We start from the raw sequence: 14,858 nt of genomic DNA on the forward strand, positions 1-14,858 counted from the left end.
ATAAAAAAAAATTGTATAATGTTACTATATTTGAACAATTCACGATTTTGTTTATTTGTTGATTAAATCAGCAAATAGATATCGTTTCATGATATAATCTGAAAATCACAGAATAATTTAATATTGTGGTGAACTATCCTGAACCACCGTCGATATTCACTGCCAGCGGCAACAATAAACGCGTTATTTACACATACACGATACAAAATGGCGGTTATAAACAAAACTGGTTATTTTACTCTTAAATATAAATATTTGTTTATTGAATGCAATGTATATGCAGTTAATTCTATATTTATTTAACAATTAATTAAATTAATTCCGTCAAATTTACCTACCAAGTTAATAATTAATTATTTAAAGCCTATATAATACAGTGTTCGCTTACATATACATATATAGTGTACAGCAGTACGCATACTTAACGTAGAGTATCCTTACTATAGCCAGCCAGAACTAGAATACTAATTTAATAATCGCGAAATATTTTACTCTTTCACTTAAAAACTATTGAACGGATTTTGATGAAACATTACAGTAATATAGTTTATACATAAGAATAACATTAATACATATAATTAATAATAATAATATACATAATTGAAAATCAATCGAAATTACCAAGTGAAGCTCGATCATTATTATGTGATACTGAAGTATTTTAAACCATTTATTATGAACCGCCCAATTTTATTTACCAAGAAAAATTTGTGACTTTAAACTTAATGACTAAGTTACTCGCAAAACGTAGCCTAGCCACCACTTAAAAGGCGGAGAGGAATTGGGTTGTTATGTATATAAAAAAAATGTAAATTATCGTGCAAGACCTAGAGTAGATGGCGCTACTATACTATGTTAAACGAAAATCACGCCAAATGAAGCTGCTCACATATTTAAGATGGTTGATGATTAAGGTAAGTTAGTTTGATCTTCAGATATTAACATAAAGACATAAATAACCCTGGACAATTAACGCCACCCGGCAGTCCCACGGTAATCAGAGCTTGTGTTTTATTGTACTAGACAACTGATATAAATACTTAGATATACTTAGATACATAGACCGACACAAGCAATCATACTCATAAATACAAATGTTTGCGCCGTGCAAGGAATCGAACCCGCGACCATCGGAAATAAACCGGTAGACCACTGAGGCCGTCAAATAAATATATAATTTCGTGTATAAGAGATATTAAGATATTAAGATTATGTATTAGATATATATGTATATCACAAAAACTAAACCTTTTGAACGAATGTTTCTTCACCATGAAACAAATACGTTACTATGGAGAGAAAGCCGAGAGGGCTTCATCCGTGTGATATCCCATTTTCCCGTCGGTTCCTAAGAGAATTCTCAAAAACCCTTTCTAAGTAGATGCCTAGTTTATATAGATAATGTCCCTCTGCTAAAAATTTAAAGTTTATAGAATTTTATTTTTAGATATTATGTGATCGATCACACCGTGTAATTTTACTTGTTATTTTAACATACATGTTACCTATAACACGTTCACCCTAGCTGAACAATTATTTTATCCTGCGGTAATTTTAAAAAATAAGTTCTAAAACCACTGTCTTTATAAGGAACCACTGCGGATATATCATGTTTGTTGACTGATCTAGATCGAATAATAATAATAATCATCAGCATCTTTATTAAAGTGCTTTATAAAACCATTTTTTTTTGTTTATGTTCATAATACAGGATAGAAGATATTTTAATTAAGTTATTATTTAATTGAATCATGATGTCAATCAACAATTCAATGAAAAACACATATATACCAATACAAATAATTGGGCTAAAATATATCTACTTAGCAAAAAAGTTTGTGTCCTAGAAACTTGCAAACGACTTAGATTCAATGTGTGAGTATTCAATATTGATGACTTATCAGGAGGCAACCCTCGTCACCTGACTCTAAGACATTTGATACACGGGTAAAGATGGACTCACACGGTACGAACGTCTAAAGCAGTAAACACATTAACTGTCTGTGCGATACTGCCATTGAGCTCTAATCATGTAACTATTACGTACATTAGATAGTATTAAAATTTAATTCACGTAGTTTGTAATGTGTAAATTTAATTTAGCTGCATCTCAATTGTATCTACATTTACGTACGTATTACGTACGTCATTCTTAAGACATATGACGTTAAGTTTTAAACGAGACCCTCAACACGCAGAGTTAAAATAATCGTTAAGTTTTCCGTAAATTTCTGAGGTATTTTCTTAATTTTTTATTTCATTAGTTACTAACTACCTTCAAAGTATAAGAAAAGATGAATTTGATTTATCGGATCAGTTACGGCGTGCTTAAGTTGTGTAGTACAATGTGACCCATAACAACTGGCTCTGACTAGGTACTACACTATTTCGTATTTCTAATAAAATTTGTATACAATAAATATAATGTTATAGTCCCAAACTCCCCGACTACCTATAACATGTCGGATACGCTCGTCACATTTTCTATTAAACGTAACGCAATCTGACAACTTATCAATGACAAAGGCGAAAATGGATCCTGGGGCTCGGGTGAATCTGTCTGATATATGGCCTGTGATACTCGCTCCAACCTTCTCCACGATTTTTATATATTTTATCACAGAAATAAAAACCTACTCTTATATTGTTGCATTTTTTGCTTGAAAAAGTAACAAACATATATACTTACAAACTTTTGCGTTTAAAATATTAGTAAGGACATACATGTCTTTCGTATACAATTCTAATATTGAACCTTTATTCAATTCTAATTTTGGTACCTACTTAAATATGGATGTCAGTGAGTCTGTCTATCCTACTCGATTTTTTGTCTGTGTTGTAAACGTTGTTTTATCGAGTCTAATAAAATATAGTGTGACGTACCTAAGATATCTCTCTAAATTTTAACACCTCAATGTCACAGTAAATAAGTGACGATTTGAGACTGAAGTTTTAAGTTTAGTCAATACTGTAAACAAATAAAAACTTAAAATTTATATCTAATAGTCTTTATTATATAAGAACAGATAATTGTAGTACATATATAATATGACTAATATTTTTTATAGTTCAAACATACGCATACTTGCCGTGTATTCTAGAAAATGGTACCAATGTTATTGAAATAGCAGTAACAAATAAACAGTATCAACCTACCTTAAAAAATATTCTTCTAAATAATTATGCTCAAGACTGTACCTACCTTATGGCAGTATATGGGGAAAAAAGTCTGTCCATACATAAGTAAAGATCTTATAAAAAGATTTACTGATACGCACCGGAAACTCCAATCCTCCTTTTAATAAATTAATTTATTATAAATATATCATGAAATAAATGGAAGGAAGTTATGCCGTATTTTCTAGTACGTATCTACTTTTAAAAATAAATAAAGCATGCAAGCAATATACATGTTTTGAATTTAGTCCTAAAGATTTTTATTTTTACTTTAGCTACGAACCGTTTGTAATATAGTAGTATAAGTATTAACTAATAGCTGAAATATATATTTTATACTTATTATAGGTAGAGTAATAACTAGATAAGGAATTACTCTACCTATAATAAGTTGTTATATAATTTGTTATATTTAAATCTGCATTTTTCATGCCTCTGAATTACCAAATAAACTTAATATAATACACAACTAAAGCACACATAAAGTACTCTAATAGCTAGTTATTTTTAAGTATTAATTTAAAAAAATATTATTATAATTTTATTGACATTGTTTATTTTGTTTTTATAAAACATACGAATTACCAGACTGCGTGCTGACATCTATCTATACCCGATTATACTTCGTAGATTATTGTAGCTGACCTCTTTCTAGTTACGAAGAAATTAACATAGTCAGTAAAACCACGCTGTATAACACAAATACTGGTCTTTGTGCTGACATCTATACAGTGATTTTATACATCTTGTACATTTGTGCACTGTTGTGAAGCGCCCTCTCTTAGTAGACGCGACAATTATGTCACGGTAAAACCGCAAAGTACCTTGAATTGCGTTAGTTCTCTGCTCTAAGACACCGGGAAAACGTAGTTTTTTATATAGGATTGTGGCTAATGATGGAAGCTGAAAGCAACAGATAAGTAAGGAAGTAACGCATATATTGTGATGAATTTATTAGGAATAAACTGTGACGGTTTCTAAGGAGACCGCGTGGATGTCGCTCTACCTAGTAATCACCTCCAAAGATTTTAACAGTCATAAAAGCATTTTTTTTCTATTCTATTTTGGATACTATATTTTGCTATCTCCAACAAATATTTAAAACCCCTTTAGCAATACAAGGTAGATGTGATGCTGGTTACGCAATTTGTCCGATTTAGGTAATAAAAGCCGAATGTTACCTAAATCGTTTGAAAGAAAAATGTATTCATTTAAATTAACTTATACCTATATTTGAAAAATCCCATATTATAAAAATTGTGGCTAATAAAGAGAATTATTTCCAAAATTCTATAAGAAAAGAAGAAGATGAAAAATAAAGATGTTTATACCAAGAGATTTATTTATACTTCTTGGTAGTTACAGTAGAGATTCTATATAATATAACTTGGCTAAATCGTGTCAACAAATATTTTACATTTTCATTTTTCATATTTGTCCTAAAAAATCTCAGTCCAATATAAATTAGATGAATATATATTTTAAACGTATTTAATTTCGTTACTTGATTTTTGTAAAGTAGAGAATTATGAAAACACATATTTGTATTTTCATGTAAGATACAAAATACTCCTTTAATTAGATGAAATGTGATTGTAAAATGTGTGATGGTAATGCTCTACTACCGGAATTTAATGAACAGTAGTTCAAAGAAATTAAAATCATTTTTAGTTATAAATAAAAAATATACAATACTAGACCACCATAAAGGAAGTGTTACTTCAGAGTGGACTTTTGTTTTTACAAAAATAGAACGTAGGTTGGTAGATATTGGTTAAAGACAAAGTCATCTGCAGACACTTCTGTCCCTATTTTAGCCTCAAGCAGTTTCTTATTTAATCTGTGTTTTTTTTGAAAGGTACAGTGAAGTGAAATACAGCAGTAAAATTATATACCATGGAGACAAGATACCTTAGTTCTCTGGAATGGCAATGCATGAGCGAGCGGCATGCTCACGTGGCCGTCATTCTGTTCGTTGTTGTTGTTGTTGGCCACGTTAATTTAGCCATTATAGTTACTTAAAAAAAACATTGTTTTTTATTTTTTTTTATCTCTAATTAGTATTGTGAAAGAATAAACAGAGAACAGACCAACATACAGTGCAATACGGTTCAGTGGAAACTGATTCGTTTGTGATTACCGGATTCAATAAGTACTAAATAATGGATGTGTTCTATAGTAGTTATTATTATAAAATATTATTTTTTAATGCCCAATCAGTGATAGGAACCGCTACTACCAAAATCAGCGCATAATGTATTAGCTATGCCTGTACTTTCATGACTATTATCACACATGCCGTTATATTTAAATCTGCGTAAATTAATTTAAGACACAGTAATTATTGGAATTTTTAAATTTGCATCTTGGCCTTCTGCATTGGGGACGTCGTATATAGAATTTCGTATTCTTAGAAGTTTCGTATTCTTCTAAGACCGGAACCCCAAGTTCCGGTCTGCGCTCCTCACAAATGTCCCTGTGGTAGTGATGTCGACAAACTAGGACATCACGGACTGTCATGCCAAAAAAGTGCAGGTCGTTTCTCGAGACACTCCGCACTTAACGATATCATACTCCGGTCCTTTGCCACCGTCAACGTGCCAAGTCTACTTGAGCCGACTGGTATTACAAGAGACGATGGCAAGAGACTCGATGGTAGTTTGATTCCATGGAAAATGGGCCGAGTGCTGGTATGAGATGCAACTTGTTCAGACACGCTGGCCCCATCCCATCTACATGGAACCAACAACAGAGCTGGTGCGGCGTGTGAAGCGGCTGAAAAAGCCGCTAAATACAGGGGCCTAGGCTCCGAATATGCTTTTGTCCCATTCGGTGTAGGTCCTAGCGCTATAAGACTTTTCAAAGAAATAACGAAAAGGTTATTCGATATCACAGAAGACCGAAGAGCTGGCAGCTACCTTGGACAAAGAATTAGTCTAGCCATTCAAAGAGGTAACGCTGCCAGTATCTTCGGAACTTTGCTTAAAGGGACCCTTTTAATAATATATTTTAGTTATTATATTATATTTTTTAAGCTTTTTAATTTTAGGTTGTTAGTTGTACAATTCAGTTATGTAAATAAAAGTTAAATTTTTATGAAACATAAAAAAAATTCGTATTTAAAAAAAATAGTAAAAAGTGTTTTCTCTTCTTTCGTTGGTTTTTTACACATTGCATTATTGGACTTGTAACAAATAAAACAAGTAAAATCTGTCTATTTTACCTTTATTATTTCCTATTATTTACACAGCGGATCAACCCCTACAATAATATTATCATTATATTTAATAAAATCGTAACGGCTATAGTAAGATAAAAAAAGGAGACGAAATAATTTTTGTTGTAAATATTTATCCCGGATTTTCAATTATGTATACTTTTTTGTATCGGTACTAATTTCTTGAAATCTGCCAAATTTATTCGAAGTCACTAAGGATCTTTGTTATAGAATTACAATAAAGATGTGAATATATTGTAGTTAGCAACAAGTAGGTATAGCGGCGGTCACCATTTAGGAGACTGTAACCACAGTTTCAAATAATAAATCTGTATTTGAACGCTCTAATGCCACCAATTAAATATATCTGGTAAACTACATAAATGCATATTCATTTATATACAATATATTTTACTAGGTAATTTCGTAGTTAACATTTTGTAAGTGTCGATGATTTAATTAGGTACCTACCTCATTACCTTCAGATATATTTCCATATTATAAATGTGAAAATATGAAATGTAATATGGAAATGTATGCTAAAATAATAAGATGAATTGTAATAAAATACGTTGTACACATCGATCGTATTTTAAAGTAACTTATGGGCTATTTTTTAAGGATAGGTATAGGTAAGGATTGGATAAGGTAGAAATTAGGTGATGTTTCTAAATTTTTCTAAATTTCGAAATCAAAAATATTGTCTCTGACACATATTTTTGATTTCTTAACGCTTCTAACACTGTGGAAACATTATATAAGCTAATTTGGCGAAACCTATATGTTTTAGCAATGAAAGTATATATATATATATTTACAGGAGAGACATTTCTGAAATAGAAATGCCTTCTATTTCTTTAGATTGTATTTGTGGCGACATTTTATCATTGAGATTATTTAGATAGATATCTTTTTGTATCAGCACTGTTTTTCAAACAATATAATGTGAGAAGAAACTATGATAAATTTAGCATATCATCAGTAAGAGTGAAGGAAAAAGCTGAAATCGATAATCTATAATAAACTGTCTGACCATCACAATTCCTTACGTTACGTTATTCTCATATATTATATTTATCATCAGTTATATCATTATACGGAGAAGACTAATATCCTTCTTTTTGAAAAAGAGACCCATATTGAGCATTGGAAATTTGTTGAGCATATTTTGTTTTAAATATTCTTGTAAAAGGGAAACATGGACAACAATGGTGAAGACCTTTATTAGTGTAACATATATTGATAATAAATAAATTATTATAAACGGCAGTAAAAAAATATTGATAAATAGATTCCCCCACCAATTATTAGTGTATGGCCATTTTTTATGAACAATATCTACCTATATAATGAATTGCTTAAGTGCGAGTATGTGCGAGACGGGATTCCAATTCCGTACTTAATTGTACATTAAGCAATAAAGTCCTTTTTCCCTTTTATAGAGTAACAATAACAATATAATGCAAATTTGAATACATGATGTAATATTATCTATTTAGTATGCGTACCTAAATATTTACACTTGTTAGTAATAACCCTTTATTTATACATTCGATAACATAGCTAACAATAAATCACTTAAATCAGAGACATGATCAACAATGAGCTAGGGGCAATTCGATCCGATCTCATCATAAGCTTTTAGAGATCCTTTGTGTGGTAAAGAGCCCTGACATAACGTGTTATCAAATAAAAGAAAGGTGTGAATTCTCACAGGCGGTTGTCGAAGCCCCACCTACTTAAGATGGCGTTATCCCCTCCGACCGTTTACCAGCCAGTAGCGTTGAAGTAGCTCATCTTGTTCATACCTACAATCAGAGCGGCACCACCTATTTTCAAAAGCAATCATCAGTTTGCAACAATCTCCGAAGTTCAACTAGTATTAGTAGCATTGCAATAACTTTCTCGGGCGTTGTCTTATATTTTTCTTACGTATTTTTAAAATAAAATGTAAATAATAAGAATATAATAAAAGTGTTAAATAAAGTTTTCATAAAAATGGACGTATTAGAGGATATATCAAGTACTTGCGAAAATGAATCTGGAATCGAAATAAAAGAAAAATCTAGTGATGTATGTAATATCGGGAAGACTGCCTACGACTGTGAAACTGAAACTGAATATGACAGTGAAAATGAAACTATTGATGTTATCTGTGAGAACAGTGTTAATTCAATCGGTCGTTTTAGTGATAAAAATCAAAATACACCCACTCCCTATACAAGTGCAGACAGAGGTTGCTTTATCGAAAGTAGAGTAATATTTCCAACAAAATTTCTTAATAGTCAAAGGAATATTTATGGTAATAGCGAATCAACCCACAGTAGTGTAAGAGACTCAATGAATAGTGTAATAAATGGTAAAAGTAAAACTTTTCTCATAGATAATTTATTAGGAAATACCAAAAATAATACATCTCGGATACACGATTGTTCGGATCAGGATGACAGCACCACTTTTGGTGAAAATGCTGACGAGCATAATGGTGAGTAATTTAAATGTTCACAAATATATAAACATGCACATTACATACAGAGACTTATTGGACATTAGTATTTTTATTATTTAATTTACTAAATATGATTGATTGCATCTAAAATTCGACGGAGATTATTTTATAAAGTATGCTTTATATTAAAAGAAATATTTAACATTATTACATTAAATAATATAAATATTATACTATATGCATCTATACCCAAAATACAATAGGTATATGCATTAAACAGATGCAATGCTATCAAGTGACTTAGTAATTGATTGCAGAGAGTAAAAAAAAGTAAGTGCACTAATGATAGGTAAACCAATAATACCTTAAAAAGACGATATTAGCGATGTAAAAAACACCGCATCTGTGAACAAGTACATGTGCTTAATTAATTTACTTTCGATTTTTTTATAATTTTTATTACCAATACACTCATTCAATTACTTTAAAAAAATATCCATTACTATGAAATTTTTTCTGTAAATTCATATATTCTTTAACAATCGCTATTTCTCACGTCATTTTTAGTTTTTCTCTTAAGTGGTTCAACTTTTTTTAATGTATGTAACTGAAACTGCAAACAAGGTGACGGACCACCTGATGGTAAGTTGCAACCGTCGCCTATATAAATAATAGCACCACGGAATATACATTGTCGCGTACCAGTAGAACCCATTCATGCCCAATCCTAAGAACCTGCCTCCGAAGCACATCTTACAAAGACAACTTTGAAGAGCTGAACTATCGTTTTTTAAAAGAATTGATATTGCTTAGAGTATCTTCCTGTAATATTCTTAATATTGCATACACAAGCAGCGACATTATCACCTACATATTCAATACAGTATGAAAATATGTCATAAAGAAATATGCAAACATCCGTGATAATAACGTGAAAGACAAATTTTTGTCTATCAAAAATAGTTTAACAATCTTGTAGTTTCTATAAATCAAGGATTCAAAGACATTAGAAGTCTTTGATGCTAACTAAGAGAATTTACGTGTAAAATATAAATGCCATTGTTGTACAATTTAAACACGCATGAAGTAGCATATCTAAGAGTCATCTTCCTACTGCTAAGCAGCATGCTTTTGTATGACGTGTTTCAGTTGATAGGTAATATGAGATGCAGTAAAACTACAGAGTAGGGAGGCATGACACTGTAATTGTTATAATAATTATTTATTTTTCACATATTTTGTACTACGTATTTATGAAGTCTTTGACTTCTGAGGTAAGTATAAAAAATACCTGCGTTTTAGCATTCAATGCTCTATTGCAAAGGCATCGTTATAAGTGGAATAATCAAGACATTTTTAATAAAATTAAATAAATATTACTTTACACATATATATCTACGCATTGAATTCAAAGCATCGTAACGACATGATGCTGCTCATGTTTAGTACACATTTATAATTACTATAATTAACTAAACAAAGAAATACCGTCACGTTTGTTTATTCCAACTATGACTGTCCATGTGTCAGTTGCCGACGAACGTCATATGAAGGCAAGACTACACATGACAATAGCTAGTATTAATTCATAGTAATTGTTGATTTTTAATCTGGTGTCTTGACTGGAGAGTAAGTCGAAGACAAAACATAAACACAAAGTTTACTTTTTATTTCTTGGTGTTGACTAGATTTGATGTCACAACCTTACCTTGTAAGTCGGGGGCAGTAACTAGTAGGTCACGACGCTAACTAGGTATAAAAAGTTTTATTTTTTAACAGTGTCATCAACGTCTACTTGCGCGGAGTTTGGCACGCTCAACGAGGCGGGTCTACTTGCTGGTCATGCGTATGCGCAATGGTTGGCCTCACATCAACCCTCCACATTCTATGGTAATTAATAATATTTTTTTTTTGCTTTTTTGGAAATTAAACTATTCCTTGTATTCTTCTTTCCTTCTGTCTTTATTCCAGTGATACACCTCAATAAATTATTAAAAAAATAATATTAAAAACAGCAAAATTTTAGACAACCATGTATTTTTTGCATATTTATATAAAAATTTAATACTTGTTTTAATAGTATTCAATAATAGTTGCGATAATATAATAGTTCTAATACTATCTTTCATTCAGTGCTAAACTCAAAAGAAGAAGAAAAATTGCTAAATTAATAAACGAAAACATACAAGAGCTATTCTTCTTATTCTATTTAGTAAAATATATAATTGACATGAACGTGGTCACCGACAAAGTTTAAATAGTACACGGCCCTAAACCAGGAGCAATGATGGAGCTATTATGGCGTCATTTTGGTCAGATACCTGAGTCCTACAAGTGTAAAATGTCAATTTTTATCATTAACATATTGACATGTGGGACTGTCCACACGAATGAATAAATTCTTAAATTAATCTAAGCGACGTAAAATTACAAATATACTAGAACAATATACAAGCAATTTCGTCGCTTGATAATGAATAGCGGCACTATATGTACGAGTTTATTTATAGTAAACTTGCTGTGCTCGCGTGTCTTAAACCAAATAGAGAAAAAAATATTCAATAATCTAACTCAAAAAACCAAAAGAAAAAGGTTCGTTCTGTCATCATTCTATTATATAGATAAATTTCCATACAAACTTCCATGCCCTATTTTATTTTATCCCTTTAAGAGTAACATTTTAATAAACTTTGATTGTCTTACTTATGTATATTTAAACAACAGCCTAAAAATAAGTTTCAAGTTAAAATTGACGATACTTCCATACAAACTTTTTTCATACCTTTTTCAGCCTCTTACAGCTCTTTTTTACCATTAAAAGAGAAGGGACATAGGCTACGTCCCTTCTCAAGGTCTAGCCTATATATGTACCAAATTTCGTTTAAATCGGTTCAGTAGTTTTTGCATGAAAGCGAAAAAGACAGGTGGAGTTACTTTTGAATTTATAAATTAGTAAGGATTATTTTACTCACAGTAGATACCGGCTATATTTTATTATATAGTATATATACAACCAAGCCAGGATTTTACAAGATACAAGCACAGAAACTGATACTAGAAACAAAGAAAAAAACGGAATCTATTCGAGTCTGTATTGCCAATTAGACTACTAAGGCAAAAATGACCTATCGAACGTTAATTTCATTATTGTACATTAAATAATTCCAACTACTAGGCCGTAGTTACCAAAGAAACAATTTCCACTAGAACTTAAAAAAGGTTAAATATTTAAACAACTGTATCCAAGGTAAACTTTGTAAAAAATTGCCTGCGAGGGTACCAAAGTTTTGAACATTTCAGCCAAGTAACTTGACTTGTAACCTGTATTTTAATTGTAGGGTGAGATTAGATAGTTGAATTACAGCAGACAGGCAATGACAATGCAAGAGTGGTATCACGGGTACCACATCATAACGTGATATTATTACGACGGTTACTACTTTGCCATCAGATGAGCCGGTAGCTTATTTTCCCATTCTAATTACATAAAACAGATTGGGAACTAATAAACCCAAATGCGATAATTAACCATGACACCCCAGAGCAGTAACGATGATGGCTATAACAGCGCTATAGCATGTGTTGTAATCGCGTGATCTCGCCTAGGGTGCAAATATTCGCACGCGTCGAGCACGCAATAGTCTTACGGCCGAGGTACATAATTCTACACATTATTGACCCCTATATTATGAAAAATATATCAATAATAAACCTAGGCAGACATTGTGCATTAACACCTATCGCCCTAAATTGTTGATTTGAGTGATGAATATAATAAATTATTTAGCATTTTTAAAACTTAAAATGTCAAACTAGCTGATGATCCAGTCACGAAATGTGGTAGTGGTTGTCTATTTTAGGTTAATAGACAACTACTACCACATTTCGTAAATATTTAGTTTAAAGCACTTAAGGTTATTTCTGAAAAATAATAGGGACATTATGATAAATTATTATAATTAAACAAGAAGCAAGAAATAGCAATAAGTATTTTAAACTTCAGGTTACTAGATTATAATTATATCAATATTCTTAATAAAATAGTCTAATCAAGAAAAGTAAGATAGAAGGATTTTATTATAAGATGAATTTAATATAATGTGTGCTTAACCTGTATTTGTAATAAGAACTACAAATTATCTATACCTCAGTAATAATAAATTCTTTTCACATTAATGGTCATATATTATTTGCCTGGGCGATACTTCCTATTGCAAACTACACATATAATACCACACATTTTAAAAATGTCACATTGTACCTAGTGTTTGTGTACTATCACGAGTTCACTAAAAAGAGGCACCTCGTATTCATTGCGATTTCAGTGATCCCGTGCCACTGGACTATCATCCCTCTCATCCTATTATTAATTATCGTTTATTTACTTGTTCTTATTATGAATCGTTATTCTACCCTATATTTCTCAATAAATAGATACTTATAGAAGAATCTATTTAAATTTAGAAATTTATCTATACTTCGACGTAATTTACCAACACTGGACATACCCACATAGTTAGGTATATTTAGATCTAATATCTATCTAATATATGTGGGCTAACCGCCGATTCTCGTATTATTTTTTATATCGGTTATCGGTTTTTTTTCAATGAAAAGTTAGACAACAATAAAATTGAAAAGTTTCGGCCAAATTTGTACTCACGCTAGTTGACAACTCAGTAGTACTTATACTACTACGCTACAACGTCCTCAAAAAGCGTCCTAATAATTAAATGAATTACATTAATTGTTATATCCTACAAGCTGTTTCTAAAGTGAAATGAAATCAATCGAATGAGAACCGGATATACACACTGAGAGTTTCCTATTCATATAAAATATAAATTTATTTATGTTCCTCAGCAAATAGTGATATAAATTATTATTTATTTTACGTATAAACATTATTATGAATATACATATATATAATATACAACTAATTTTAATTATAGATAAATATGTGCAAATAGAATACTTCGACTTAATATCTGGTTTGAATGATTAGCTGCACTGTGCAACGACGTCATAAGCTTAATTTTTAGAAAAAGACCAGAAATTGTGATACCATAAGGTTCTTACGTTTTTAGTATGAAATCCTAAACATAGCCTGCTTCTTGGACATTCAAAATCAATGTTCATTCTATGTATTCTCGTCTGTACAGGTCCTAATTGTTGATACATGAACCCATTGACAATTTTGTTAGTCTATCTGGAACACGCGTTTTATCATACGTCAACCTATGGCATTCCAGTGGCTATAAAATTAGTGTGACCGTGTCATGTCCGGGAATTGCTTGGAGGTCTTCATACAGTTCAAATTTTCTATGTCAACTTAGCACATAAATACAGTGACATTCCTCCAACAGCCATATAAAAAAAATAAAAATACATTGCAAAGCTTGTACGAATGTACTAATAAAACAAAATTGGTCTTTATCGAAGTTTTATTAATTAATTGCTTTTGTACTTACTTACGCCCGTAACACTCGCAAAAATAACTGCTACGGCGAGCGTATGGCTGAATATCTAGTTCCGTGATTTATTAAACAACTACCCACCAATGTACGAGATTAACATGAGACGTAAATTGATAAGAATCTTTTTGCAGAATATGAAATGCAGGATTAAGGACGACATAGTAAATATAATTTCATTCTTACTGTCCTTTGCTGAGAAGCACAGGTTAAGGGAAAAATAGTAGATATATATTAAATTAAATAATGCAGAATAAAGATTTATTTATTACTAGCTACTCGCTCCGGCATCGCACGGGTGTACATGTATTATATATATATAAACCTTCCTCTTGAATCACTCTATCTATTAAAAAACCGCTTAAAAATCCGTTGCGTAGTTTTAAAGATTTAAGCATACATAGGGACTGACAGCGACAGCGACTTTATTTTATACTATGTAATGTAATGATAATAATGCCTCCAAGGTATACGGAGTAGCATATTGTGACTACTACTCCTATTATAATTATTATTATTGTCGGCAAATTGGAAAATTATT

The 14,858-nt window shown here is 31.1% G+C and overlaps 1 protein-coding gene across 2 annotated transcripts in view; it reads left to right on the top strand.

Annotated features, from left to right (window-relative positions):
• Nucleotides 1-14,858, top strand: part of LOC131847264 (homeobox protein ceh-19-like) — a 101,940-nt gene that overhangs the window by 85,069 nt on the left and 2,013 nt on the right. The window contains exons 1-2 of one of the 2 annotated variants that reach the window (XM_059196793.1): nt 8,387-8,879; nt 10,623-10,733. In XM_059196793.1, the coding sequence (XP_059052776.1) occupies nt 8,393-8,879; nt 10,623-10,733 (598 nt within the window). In that variant the 5' untranslated portion in view covers nt 8,387-8,392. Of the gene's footprint in view, nt 1-8,386; nt 8,880-10,622; nt 10,734-14,858 lie in introns of those variants that run through there. The other variant, XM_059196792.1, reaches the window with a different exon arrangement.

The sequence above is a fragment of the Achroia grisella genome, unplaced genomic scaffold (assembly GCF_030625045.1).
Source record: "Achroia grisella isolate CSIRO2021 unplaced genomic scaffold, CSIRO_AGI_Agris_v1 utg517, whole genome shotgun sequence".
NCBI lineage: Eukaryota > Metazoa > Arthropoda > Insecta > Lepidoptera > Pyralidae > Achroia > Achroia grisella.